Raw genomic sequence first — 13,444 nt, 5'->3', positions numbered from 1 at the left:
TTCAGAACAATGATCAGTTGTTTTCCATTTATTTCACACTTGCAATAACTTAATTTTTTCTTCTCCAATATCTAATAATAAAATTTTTAAGATGTTTTGTCAATCAAAAGCTTTTTTGACAATTGTTTGAAGTTTTCTTTGAATTTAAAAATTGAATTTAGCTGCAGTAAAGCATTATCTTTTTTTTTTTTTTTTTTTAATCTTTTATAAAAATTGTTTTAGTTTTTTCCATAAATTTTTGCCTCAAATATCTCCAGGCATTAAGTACCACGCAAAAAATTTTCTCAATAAGCTTGGCAGTATAACATTACATGCTCCTTCAAATATATTATAAATTTGGAAATCGTGTTCCACTAAACCTAAAGCAATAGCAGTATCTTTATATGTACTATAAGTATTCCATTAACTGTTCCTAACATTTCAAGAGAGTCGACTCCGTTAATGCGAATTTAACATTAGTTTAAATAAAAAAACGCTCTAAGTTCTTAGGAGTCTTTATGTTAAGTTGACCTATTGTTGAATTATTGTAAACTCTTTCCTGATTTATTAAGTTCTTATTACTGAATTAAAAGAGTAATATTCTAAAATAATGACGTATTAAATTTTGTTGTGCAAAGTTTGTTCAAAGACTTCTGAATGACAAATCTTCAATTGTTGTTAATGTGAAAGAATATTTGTACCTACTTTAAATCTGCATGATACTAAATTAAAGCAACTATGGAAATGATAATCTTAGATATTTTATTTGATGTTACAATTAAAACATTTCTATTTGTTTCTGTTTAATTTATTAATTCATGCGCTGACTCATTTTCTTTTCCGAAATATCATTTTTTTATAATCATCATTCTACAAGCTTCTGTTTTTTGTTAAAAATCATAATGATTATATTATCTTGCAACTTTTTTTCTTTAAAATGATTGTAATTTTTTTTCATTATTTCCTTTAGTTTTTCCTTAATTGTGACATTATTATGTCGTAATAAGTCATAATGCCCGCTATCATTATTACCAGAAAAAAGTGCGAAAGTCAAATTACTTTTACTTTTCGCATTTGGATTAAAAAAATCCAGTCTCAATATTATTTGAATCCAAAGGTAAACGAAAAGTTCTATGACTGGTCATACCTTTTGGTAGTTGTACTGACACAATGCCATTCCATACCATGACAAAATTTTTTTTCTTTGTAATATGAAGTAATAAATTGTTGTTTTACATAAAAGGGTTTTTTCTGATCCTCCAGCACCATGTATAAAATAATCTTAACGTTTTTAGGTACAATTTTAAAAATATTTTTTTGTTCATTGTTTAGCTGAGCATACGTCGAATCGAACATATGTTTACAGGATGCAACTTCCTCTGCGTCATTGTTATTTTGTAGGTTAATTTTAATCGGTGCAGGTAAATTTAATGATCTAAATAATTATTTTCAAGTTCAAAAATTTCGTTGATGTGCAGAAGACCACAATTTTCTTTATTACGAATGAAATCTTCACAAAAGTAGATATTATACTTATTCCAAATTTTATCACCTTGTGAATTCTATGATTTTGATAACCATGCAAAAAATTTTATTGATTGATAAGGAAGCTAAACAGTACTAGCGTCTTGGAAAATATTATCAATCTGTAAATCATACTCGTTAAACTCATGGCAATTATAGTGCCTTTAAATATTTTATATTTTATATCTCTATATGTTTTTAAATCTTCAAATGAAGTTATTCCATTTTTTTTATTTAGAATTAATTTAAAAAAAAATCATTGATTATATTTTGGTAATACTGTACTCAATCTACCTATTTCAGTATTTTTCATTTTTCTTTTTCTTTTTACCCAAATTTTTAGTTGATTATTAAGAATATAGTTTTCTGAGATATTAATATACTTTTAAAATTTTGCAAAATTATCAACTTTATTTAACTCAAACCAAGCTGTTAGATGCGTCTGACATTTCTTTATTATCTTTTTAATTTTATTTTCTTCGAAAGTTAATTTTTGTTTATTTTTGAGGTGCACAGCAAGATTTACTACCTTGTGACTCCTACAATGTTTGAATGTAACAATGTATTAATGAAGCCTCGTTGGTTTTCGATCCAAAGCACATTCTCAGAAGCAGACGGCAAAAAGAAAATTAGTTACGTGAAATAAGACATGATCATTGTGATTTCTGTTATTTAAACGTTTATGAAATATGGGTGTAAGACACATGGAGTAAAGTTATATAAATTTTGACGATGATCCAACTGTAAATAAAGGTAATTTTCATGTGCATTGCAACTTAGACAATTTTCAGAATAATCTGAATAAAACGTACATGCAGGTTAACTTTGTAGGGAGCTGAAGTTACCGAGGTTTGCCTTATTTCGACGGCACTTGTCAAATTGCTAACTCCATCACTTTGAAATTCTGTAACATCGCACACATGACTACTTTCAACCAACTGCTTACCTTTTTTTAAGGCTTCTGAGTTAAAACAAATCAAGTGTGTGTTATTCCTAAAGCCTGTTTTTATGATAAAATCCATTATCAGATGAATAAATATACTAATTTCTTGCTAATTAATTGATTATTACTAAAAGTGTGCATCGGTGTATGCTGTTAACGTATAATGTGGGTACCCGTGGTTGCCTGATTTTAACACCAAGAGTGACGCTGCATGACATGCACCTGGCCAATACGGTATAACCATTGAATTATTAACTGTAATTTTATGTTTATTTTTAGTCTTATATGTATGATTATCCAAAATAGTATTTTTCTGATATATTCGGGATGAAAATTTTCTTAACAATGTTATATTAACAAAGAGTTTAGAAAAATTTTTGATACATTTGTTATTGGATATATTTAACCATGGGCTTTGTTTAGTATAAAGATCGTGAAGCATTTGTTTAATAACGAATTTTGCAAGTTTCTTATTATTAGCTGATATCATTTCATCAATTTGTTCAGGTAAAATTATTTTATTATTAGAATGTAGAGTTACGAGAGGATGTGTATTTGGGAAACCACGTTTTTGAAATTCCATAGTATAAACATAGGCTATTACTTTCCGAAAGAGATTTTGTCGTGTAATGTCATTCAAAATTTAATGCAATTCTGTATAAAATAAGATCATTAAGAGTAGTATTTTTTGAAAATTAGGATGAAAGTAATTTCATTTCTTTCTATTTTGGATTGCATATTATTGTCATAAACAAGTCTGGTCTACCACATTTTCTCATAATGGCCATTGCATCTTAGTAATGATGTTGCATGAACCTGGGTTTGCCAATCGATGTTGATAGTAAGATAAAAAATTTGACAATTTTTTCTTTTTTTTAAAATTTTTTGATATGTTTGAAGTACTATTAACAATTGCATCGAATAATCCTTTATATCATTCAGTTCCTTATTGTTTTTGGTTATTTCTTAAATAATTTATGCGGTTGTGTTCAATCATTATGCAAGAATGTATGAAAAATTGTTGTGTCAATCTTGCGGCCTACAGCAAGGGACTAAAATTTAGTTCTTCAGGTCTATACGATAGTCTATGTGAATAATATTGTAGACGAGTGAGCTTTTCATTTTTGTTTAAGAAATCCTTTGGATGCCTAGTGCTTAGATAATAGTAGCTAATAATTATTTTTCGATTCGCGATTAAATTTATGTGCAAGTCAACAATACTAACCTGTAATATTGAATAATAATTATTTTCATATATATTAGTTGTTTTTATTCTATGCATTTCTTGGTAATGTAAAATTTATTTACATAGAAAGTATAGCGTGAAATACTAGAAAGTTTCATTTCACAAAACCTGCAATAACAAGAAACTTTTTACATGTATTTCCCATTGTTTTAATTTTCCAAAATTCTTATAATTCATCTAAGATAGTATAAAGTGTATTACTCGATGTCTCTTGTTCTCAAATATAATGATGTAATATTAAACAATGCATTGCTATTTGACATTCTAATATACCTAATTATTCACCGTGCTCCAAAAATTATTTTTCCCACAGTAACATTTTTAGTCGATGGTAATTAGATAATAGATTTTTAATAAATTTACTTATTTAGCTTTATGTACATGTTTTTAATTTCTAACGTACAAAAAACAAAATTACTCCAATTTAATAATACTCTGCTTGAAATACAAAAAATTACAAAACTTTCTGATAATCATGTGTACATTTAACAGAAAAAAAAAAATTTATTATTTACTTGCCTGGCTCTGCAAATTGACCCATAATATTACCAATACTTCCATCATTCGTATTATTGCGTAACAAAGTGTAACTTAAATTTATGTGTATTAGTACTATATTATATAAAGGCATACGAACTTTAATTTTTTTTTCATAGTTTATCACTAATATTAACAAAAAAAAGTTTATCGCACCAAAAACTTGAAATTTTTTGAGAAATCAACATAAAATCTAAATAAATTTATTTATGATCTTACTGTTAGAAACGTAAATGTAAAAACTAGTAACTGTTTGCATATATATAGTCCATCTATTTGCTTTTTAGGTAGTGTTGAAAAATAAATGGAAATTAGTATTTAAAAGTAAATATTTAAATATATTCAAGGTCAGTGAGGGACGGTAGGGTGTCTTAATAAAAACGTGATATAAGCCAAAATAACAGAGAAAAGACTGAATATTTCCCTACTTTCCTTAAGTTTCTTGCTGTGTGCACTCACTGTATATTTATTCTTATACATATCATAATTTCTGAATTTGTGAAAATCTTAAATAGTACCCCTGCTTAATACAGCAACTTTGTATAAGCCTCCAGAGAAAAAACATTTTTTCGTTAGTTAAAAGTTGTTTTATATGTACAGTCCTAAAAATAGTGTAAATAATTTCAAGGATGACATCAAATGTGAAAATGTGTTCATGAAGGTTGGTAGAATCTCAGTAAGGTTTCCCAAAAATGGCGTAGGGTTCTATGAACGGTCAAGAAATAATCTGCGGATGGTTTGAGGAGGACAGTGGTGGTTTGTGAAGAGTTGCTAGGACGGGCGGTAGGGGTTTAGATAAAAAATGTGCTTATTTACTAAGACTCAGTTAGAGGCCGTAGGGGTATTGTGAAGAACTCTCCACACAAGTAACTATATATTTACTAGGGGGATTTCTCCCCTGCGGGCTCTGTGCGCCAACTCTCCAATTTCTTAATATCATATGAATATTTTATTATTTCAGTTTGCCTTTTAAAGTTGATAAAATACAAAACTCGTGCACTTTCATATGTAAATAAAATTTAACAATTATAAGATAAATTATGTGAAAATTTCAGTGTACTTACACCAACAAAATTTGATATAAAAGGAAACAGTGTCATAAAAACTAGTTATAGAACACTTCGTTTACCATTAGACTTAAACAATATAAAAAGTTTGTTCTTGGAATTAGAATCTAAAAAAAAAATTAACAAAAATAGATTTGGTTCCATGGGACGAGTCTTCTATGGTCCCAAAAAGAGCCTTAGAAACAGTTGGAAGAACATTATGTAATTTATGCAATACAAATATCTATTTTTGTGATAAATTAATTGTTTTAGGAGAAAATTTAAAAATAATGTCTCTAGTTTTAGAAAATAGTAATGGAAGCATGATATTACGAACAAATTTAAAATTTTGTAGTAATCCCACAAAATTTAAATACTTATCCATCCACATGAGAAAATGTTTTAAAAACTTTCAAGAAAAGTAAAATTTTGATCCATCTACAAATGTTCTATATTTTACCATAGTATCTGTTATTTATAAACTTGAAAATTTTGTAAATTTTATTTTGAAAAATAAAAAATCCAGAAAAATGATGTAATTATCTGTTTTTTATTTTACAAAATTTTTTTTCTGGTTTTTTGCAAATGGAATAAAAATAAATGCAAAAAAATTAGAATGAATCGATATAATCAATTCAAAAATTTAATTTGTTACTTACACTAGCTCACTCCTTTTTACTTTAAACTTACACAATCATTTAAGTACAGCTATGACTTGTAATACAAAATAAGGTTTAAGTTTAAAAGATTTCTTCATCTGCAATGTATGCAAAACAAAATTTTTGAACCCTGAAAAATTAATAGAACATTAAAAGACACATTGAAAATTATTATACGTTTATGATACTTGTAAAGTTGTATTTACTTTAAAACAAAATTTCGTTAGACTACTAAAGAAACATAATATGAAAAAAAAACAGTTACATGCTTACATTGTTATAAAAAACTCAAGAGATCAACACATTTAAAACGACATAAAAGAATTCACAGTAAATGTGAAATTAAATAAATTTGTACAAAATGTGGAAAAAGATTTTCGAGGTTAGAAAATTTAAAAAGACATATACAAGTTATCAATTTATTAATGAATTGGGTACAATTTTTTCGATATAATTTATTATTTTGCTACACGAATAATTTATTTTTCTTTATTATTACACGATGTATTATTTTAAAAAATTTTTCTATCATACAAGTTTAAGACTTCTTAAAAAAATATCGAAGTCTCTTGTAAAACACTCAAATTAATTGGCGCAATCAAATCAACTACCAAACAAAACGCAATCATTTCTCAAACTTTTAAGCCCTCAAAACTGAGGGATGAAGGGGGATTTAATGAAATATAAAAAATAGCGAGAAAACAAAAGAATAACAAGGTATTTTGAGGGGGATGGAGAGGAAAAAAGTGAGGTTAGAGGCTGAGCCTTTGGAAATAAGTATTTAATTTAGAAAGAAATGTATGTATGTATGGATGTTTCTATTTACCACATACAAATAGAGTTTGCTTTAGCCTATGATGCATACGTGCATGTGATGCGTGTTATAGGCATAACACGGTGGTGAAATTTCACAAGCTTACATATTAAATCAGAGTAGTGCTGTCTGTCAGGTGCACCCAGCCTATATCGTTATGCACTCTGTTCATACGTTTTTGTATACGTGCATTATATTGGCTATGGCGCGCATGCATAGCAAAACAAAATCTCATTAAATCTGTTACCTGGATCGTAATGGGTCATCGTTTTTTTTAGGCTGCCGGACTGAGTGGTATTTAAAGTTATTAACTCACATACTTTACCTCACAAAAAAAAATACTTCTAAAATCGACTCTTGGCTTTCATTAGTATCTGATTTACACTTGAATAGTAAAGAATTATTTCTATCTAGCTATGTACTTTATTTTACGTAACTAGTCAGTGGCAACCTTCCGAAAAAGACTACTTATATAGTAAGATCAGTCACTTTTTCTCTTTTTCAGTTTTATTACCTGTGTCATGTATCAAATTTGTCGTAAAAAGCTGCCTTTTAACCGCGTATCACATAGGTAATATACCATCAGCCTATGCACGATTAAAAGGCGGTTTTTTATGAGCTTGGTAGTGGAATATTTGAGACGTTGATCAAGTAATACAGCTGAAATGACGCGCAATACTCCCCCAGCTTGATTTTATTAGGAGTGGCTATAAGCAGCTCTTGTCATTACTAAGTTTAATGAGTGTGTTTTATATATACGTATGTATTAATCATAGACTGAACTACCCAGAGTTATGACCAGAGCTGCCAAGAGCAACGCTCCAAAAATTTGTTTTTATTTTATGTAGTTTTTATTGTTTATTGGCATCTGATAAAAAGGCATGGGAGAAAACAATGCAGCTAGAAATCGCAAATTGCATCTAAAGAGAGACACTTTGTTGGCTGCTTCTGCGATTTATGATCAGCTTTATGGAAAAGTCAAAGATGAAGATGGCCGTAGATTTGTTCCAGCTACATTTCAAATAATCTATATGGTGGGCTGGAAACCTCATGAGTCTCAACCAAAACCTATAGAACGCGGATCAGGAGAAATATCTCTAAAAGACATTTATAGGATTGATGAGATAGCGAAAGAAAAAAAAGGTAAAAATAATCTAAAAAGATAAATGACATCATAGTTCTAACAAAATGTAAATAATTTACAGATAAAATAGTTTATTTTACTCCGGGACTTATAATTACTAAATAACTCTACAATTGACTGACTTCACAGTTTGCACTTTAGAAAAAATCTATGAACACTTAATTTAAGAGCTAACTGACATTCGCGTAATGAAAAAAAACTCTTTCCGTGATCGTGTTATCTTTTTCAATATTGAACCAAATCCAAAGTAAATTTATTCACTGGAATATTCAGTGACTCTTTGTCGGAGTTTTTCTCTTCTGATAAAAAGTCATTCAGTTTAAGAGTTGATTTATTCTGATAGTTAACGGGAATGACTCATGAAATAATTGTTACACAAGGTAAAGTACCCAGTGGTTGGGCAGAAATAAAAATAGCACCAGTAGTTGGACAGTCCAATATAATTAACATTTTCGGATGGGAAACGTTTTCAAATAGAAAAAAAAATTTATTTATAATCCATCAATGAATAGTAATACCTGATGACAAAACTTATGTTTAAAATCCTTTTTCGTTTTTGCGTAAAAAATATGTTTTAAATGCGAAACATGTCAGATTGCTGCTAAAAAATAGATCCCTTTAATAGCATAGGAGTGTTCCTATACTCAGTACTTGGACACGGAAAAAATCGCTAAAAATTATAATTTATAGTTGGACGTAGTACGTTCAAGTTATTTTCTAACTAAAGTTACCTTGCAAAATGTATATTATTATAATTTTTATTAAGTTTATCAGAGTTAAACACATCGAAAAATGTAAATAACTCTGTCCAAAAATAGCTTTCATTTGATAAAATATTATTTTTTCTACACCTGGTACTTGGACAGTAAAAAAAACTTGAAATTATTGATTATTACTAAATATAACACGTTAATGTTACTGTTGAAAACTAAAAAAAAGTTAAATGATGACCAGAAACTATACCATGTGGTGAAAAAGATTATAGTCATTGAGTAGTTAAGAGATGTGAGCATTTTGAAGTTAGGTCTACCCTAACCTCCTTTCCGTTTAATTAATATGGGGTATCCAACTACTGGTCCCAAGTCTCATGTTGATCCTAATACCTGGACACTAGTAACCAGATACTGGGTCTTGATGGTTTTTCTTTGATATCAATTTTTTCTTTGTTTGTTAACCTGATATATTTTTTTTTCTAATAAATAAAAAAAAATTTTAAATAGTTAATGCAACGTTTTTTTGACCATCATTTTTTGTTAGTTTTTTATAAATCAGCAAAGAAAATTTTGACTGTCAAAAGTGTCCAACTACTGGGTACTTTACCTTACTACGTAATTTTAACAAGAATTAACTACGGAATCATCCAGTTGTCATTCAATTACCCAAACTTGTTTCAAGAATAACCAATAACCCATAATTTACGTTTGACAGTTTGACTCAACTCTACAGCTATTGTATTTATTAAATGACATAACGGCTTGAAATGAAATTATTTAATATTTATTTATTCAATAAGGAACTGCATTCTAATAAAAACTAGCATAGTATAAGTCATTATTGATGTGCAATGTATACACACATGCATTTACGAATGCATCATTGCATTATATATGTATAAATACATACTCTATACGTACTAGACTTCGCCCCTTCCCCCTCCCAACGCTTTGCTTGCAAACCCCTCAATACTCTACCTTAATGTAAGAGTTGAAATTATTTCCCAGATGTTATATTAAGTCACATATACTTAGATGAATTATCACAGCATATCGATCCAATGTTTTTTCCTATTTATATCAGTGAATGTAGGATGGAGCACTTGCGATAGGCAAAAAATTGTACAGAAGCACAAAATCTCACGTTGTTAAAATAATATTTATATAGAAGTTATCATAGATAAAACAGTGAAATTTGAAGTCCCATACTTTATGCTGGAAGATTAGTGCAACAATATTTTGGCATGAATATATAATAATAATAATAAAAAGCAATGCAGTAATCTTTTTTTGGTAATAATCAAAAAATATTGAAGACTGAATGCTATTAGGGTCTAATGAATCATATAGTACGTACTGCATCAAATAATTCAAAAAATTTTCAAAATAAAAAATAAGAAAACGTTTTCAGTATACCTTTAACATACATTGCGTGTTCAAGGTATATGCTAAAATATTACCAAGATACGATGGCCATAATGCGAAATTTGGAAAACCTGATTTGTTCATAACTGTTACATGTAATCTAAAATGTAAAAAAATACAGAAAGTTTTGGAAAAAAATTTTAAAAGTACCACTTCTTATGACACACCGAATATCACTGTTAGGTTATTTTATACAAAACGAAAATGCATTATAGATAATGTAAGCAAACAAAATACTTTTGGAAAATTTGTTTTTTACGTTTACATAATTGAATTTAAAATAAGAAGACTACCCCATACTCACATTATTGTCACTTTACATCCTAACGATAAATTTTTCACTACTACAAACGTAAGCAATTATATTTCGGCAAAAATTTCACTTAATTCATCCATGAAAAAATTAGTTATCAAATACATGCTTTATGGACCTCACAATAAATAAAGCCTATGTCTCACCTTGAAATGTTTGTACAAAAAACTTTCCAAAAAAGTTTCAATGTACTATTACTATATTAAAAAAAACAGTTATTAGTTTATTAGCTTATTGACTAATAAAATTATTTGATATTCCTTAGAAATAGAAAATTCATAAAATTTGTAAAGAAATTTATTAAGATCAAAATAGTATGGTAAATAATAACCTTAACAACATGATTTCCCCCCTCCCCCCTTTAAATAATAGGAAAAACAAAATTTCTCCGTTAAATTAATAGTCTGGGTCCACCCGGATGTGTGCGTTTCTAATCGAAGTCCACAGATCCACCCTATTTAATCCTATGCATTTTGACCTTCTGAACACGATAAGCAAGGGTGGATCATTTGAATCTTCACCATTCAACTGTTATCAATAAATTTTAGTAGCTAATTAAAAAATTCGAATTTTTGCTTTGAAAAAAATTTGTTAACATTCTTTGGCACATTTCTAACAAAAAACCAATTGAGATGGATGTACCTAAACCTCATAGGTTTTGGATGAAAATTCCTCAAGATTGAAAAAATGCATTTTTTACGATTTTCAACCACGTATTACTCAGCTGCTATTGTACACCTGGACTCAAATTTTACCTCAAAGCATGTACTTTTCGATGAAAAAACATTCGCAGTCCTATTTATCATAGCAATTGTGATATAACAAAAAAACGGACGTGTGTTCCTGATACTAGCGCACAACACGTCGCTTAGCATTAATTTTGGGACTTGAAGTTTTTTACGTCAAATAAAAATTCAGTATCGCAGTTAATGGACTATTTATAAACTTTTATCATCTGTCAAGTAAGTAACAAAGATATTGGTGTGAGAATTCCGTTTCGAAAGTTTAGAATATTATTTCCCAGAACATGTAAATAATTTAAGTCAATTTTTGGTGCCAAAAGTGGTTTTCTCATTCTTTTAAATAAATACCATCCGATACCATCTACAGCATATCAATTTTTTTACGTTTGTAATAAACTAGGAGTAATAGAAATATAGTAATGTTGACACTTTTGGGACACCATTTTACAAATTATGTTTCTTAATGTAACTTTAATTCATTTGAGTTTTTGAATTAGAAAATTTACACGTTATCAATAGGACTGTCTTATTAGTAACGCTCCTTTTTTGTTTGTTTTCAAAACAAGTAAATGCGTGCAGAAAACAGATGAACTTGTATAAACAGGCATATAAGTGAAAGTGATTAAAGAAAAGTGATTTACGTCAGTCGCTAGTACTTTTAGGTTTATAATGGTTCATATAAAAGTGATATAGTTAAATTTTCGATGTGTGATAGTGCATAACATTTGAATCGTACATTGTGCAGCATTTGTCAAAAGGAAAAAGAAATATTGATGCCGTAAGTGCGTAAAATGGCAGAGATAAATTAAGACATGCAGCTACTCTGATGGAGGGTATAGTTTTTTACTGGTTAAATTTATTGCATTCTAATAGTAAGTTATTTTTATTCTAAACGATTCAAAATTTGCGATGTTGTGATAGCATCCCTCCTTAGTATTTCCAACTTCGCATGAGTAATACATTATAATCCTGGTACGTATCTTGTTTTAGAATCATATTTTACAATTTATAATTATATTTAACGTATTTTACTTATAAAATACATTTTTATATATATTTTATACATCAAAATACATTTGTGTCAGTTGTATTTCGAGGTTTCACTTTTTAAAATTCATAGTATAACTATCTAAAAATAAAACGCGCTTCAAGCGTTTTTATAATTAGTTTTTATTTTCATTTTAATGATGAAAAACGAATTTGGCTTGTACGCAAATATCACGTAGGGACTATGCTATTTTTTTTCTGTTAATTCTGTTATCTGACGATGTTTGTTTTAAGCTTTTCGTAAACCCAAAAGTCTTAAAAATAATTTAATATACAGTGACAATAAATAATTCACTACAAAAACCCCTAAAATATTTTGTCTCTTATCATTCACATAGCATTTTCTAAAGTTAAAGTTAAATATTTCAACATTCCCTTCTACTTAATACCACATTACTAAGCGTAAGCTAATCAAATACTCGAAGAGGAGGCTTCACTTAATCTTGATGAATTTTTTTCTAGAAGGACTACTAAGTCAATTTTATTTTTTTTCTTCTATTGCAAATATATTGTACTATCAGGTTGATAATGATTGTTATGAAGGTTATACTCATAAAAAGAGGCTAGATCAATGCAAGAAGTTATCAGGACGACGGAAAGTAACAGAAATAAATCAGTTGATAATGATCGTCGTTCAAAGAGACTTTCAACCAAAAACACTAATATTGATAATTGTATAATTAGTAGTAAAGTTAAAAAAAATTTGAATCTTTAAAAGCATTGGAAAAAAAAGAAAGAGCTGACAAATTCTTGAAAGCAACTCAATTTTTCAAGACGATGCGTTCAAAAGAACATCACTATTTAATACAGGCAAAAATGTGATAGCATCCAATTTAAAGTAGCACCCAGATTGTGTGCGCACTTACGAACAAAAATATCAGCAATCTCAAAGTGTTAATAATTTATCTACTGAAAGTCCATCTTTAAATGATATCGTTATTCTTAATACTATAAAATTCATCGTATTACGGATCGATTAAGGTGAAGTTTTTTCGTTAACTCAAGTGTCACAAATGATAACTAAAACATATAATCTAGAGCACTCCATCAAAACATCAAAAATTAAATTGCACTTGATCGATTATTTTGAAGAAAAAATAGCTTTCGTTTATCCTAAACGAGTGAAGCAATCAGAACTTTTATATAATAGTGATGTTATTCTAGATGGTTATTATAAACAAAATTTAATCGTAGATTGTGCACAAACATAGAAAAATTGTTTAAAAAAATCAATTTGGAGTTAAACAACGAATTTTGTTATAGTACTGATTTACAATGCTCATGGAACAATTTGAAAATTCCAGAAACACT

General features: G+C 28.5%; 1 protein-coding gene across 1 annotated transcript in view; it reads left to right on the top strand.

The window, feature by feature from the left end:
* LOC106646143 (arginine-hydroxylase NDUFAF5, mitochondrial) overlaps positions 1-13,444 on the top strand; it is a 247,010-nt gene that overhangs the window by 160,085 nt on the left and 73,481 nt on the right. The window contains exon 4 of the mRNA XM_089598434.1: positions 7,628-7,891. Coding sequence (XP_089454560.1) covers positions 7,628-7,891 — 264 coding nt within the window. The remainder of the gene's footprint in view (positions 1-7,627; positions 7,892-13,444) is intronic.

This window comes from Copidosoma floridanum, unplaced genomic scaffold (genome assembly GCF_036245765.1).
Source record: "Copidosoma floridanum isolate Cflo_tuat_1 unplaced genomic scaffold, Cflo_Japanese_pri ptg000006l, whole genome shotgun sequence".
NCBI lineage: Eukaryota > Metazoa > Arthropoda > Insecta > Hymenoptera > Encyrtidae > Copidosoma > Copidosoma floridanum.
The sequence above is the reverse complement of the archived record's forward strand: the minus strand, read 5'-3'. Positions and strand labels throughout refer to the sequence as shown.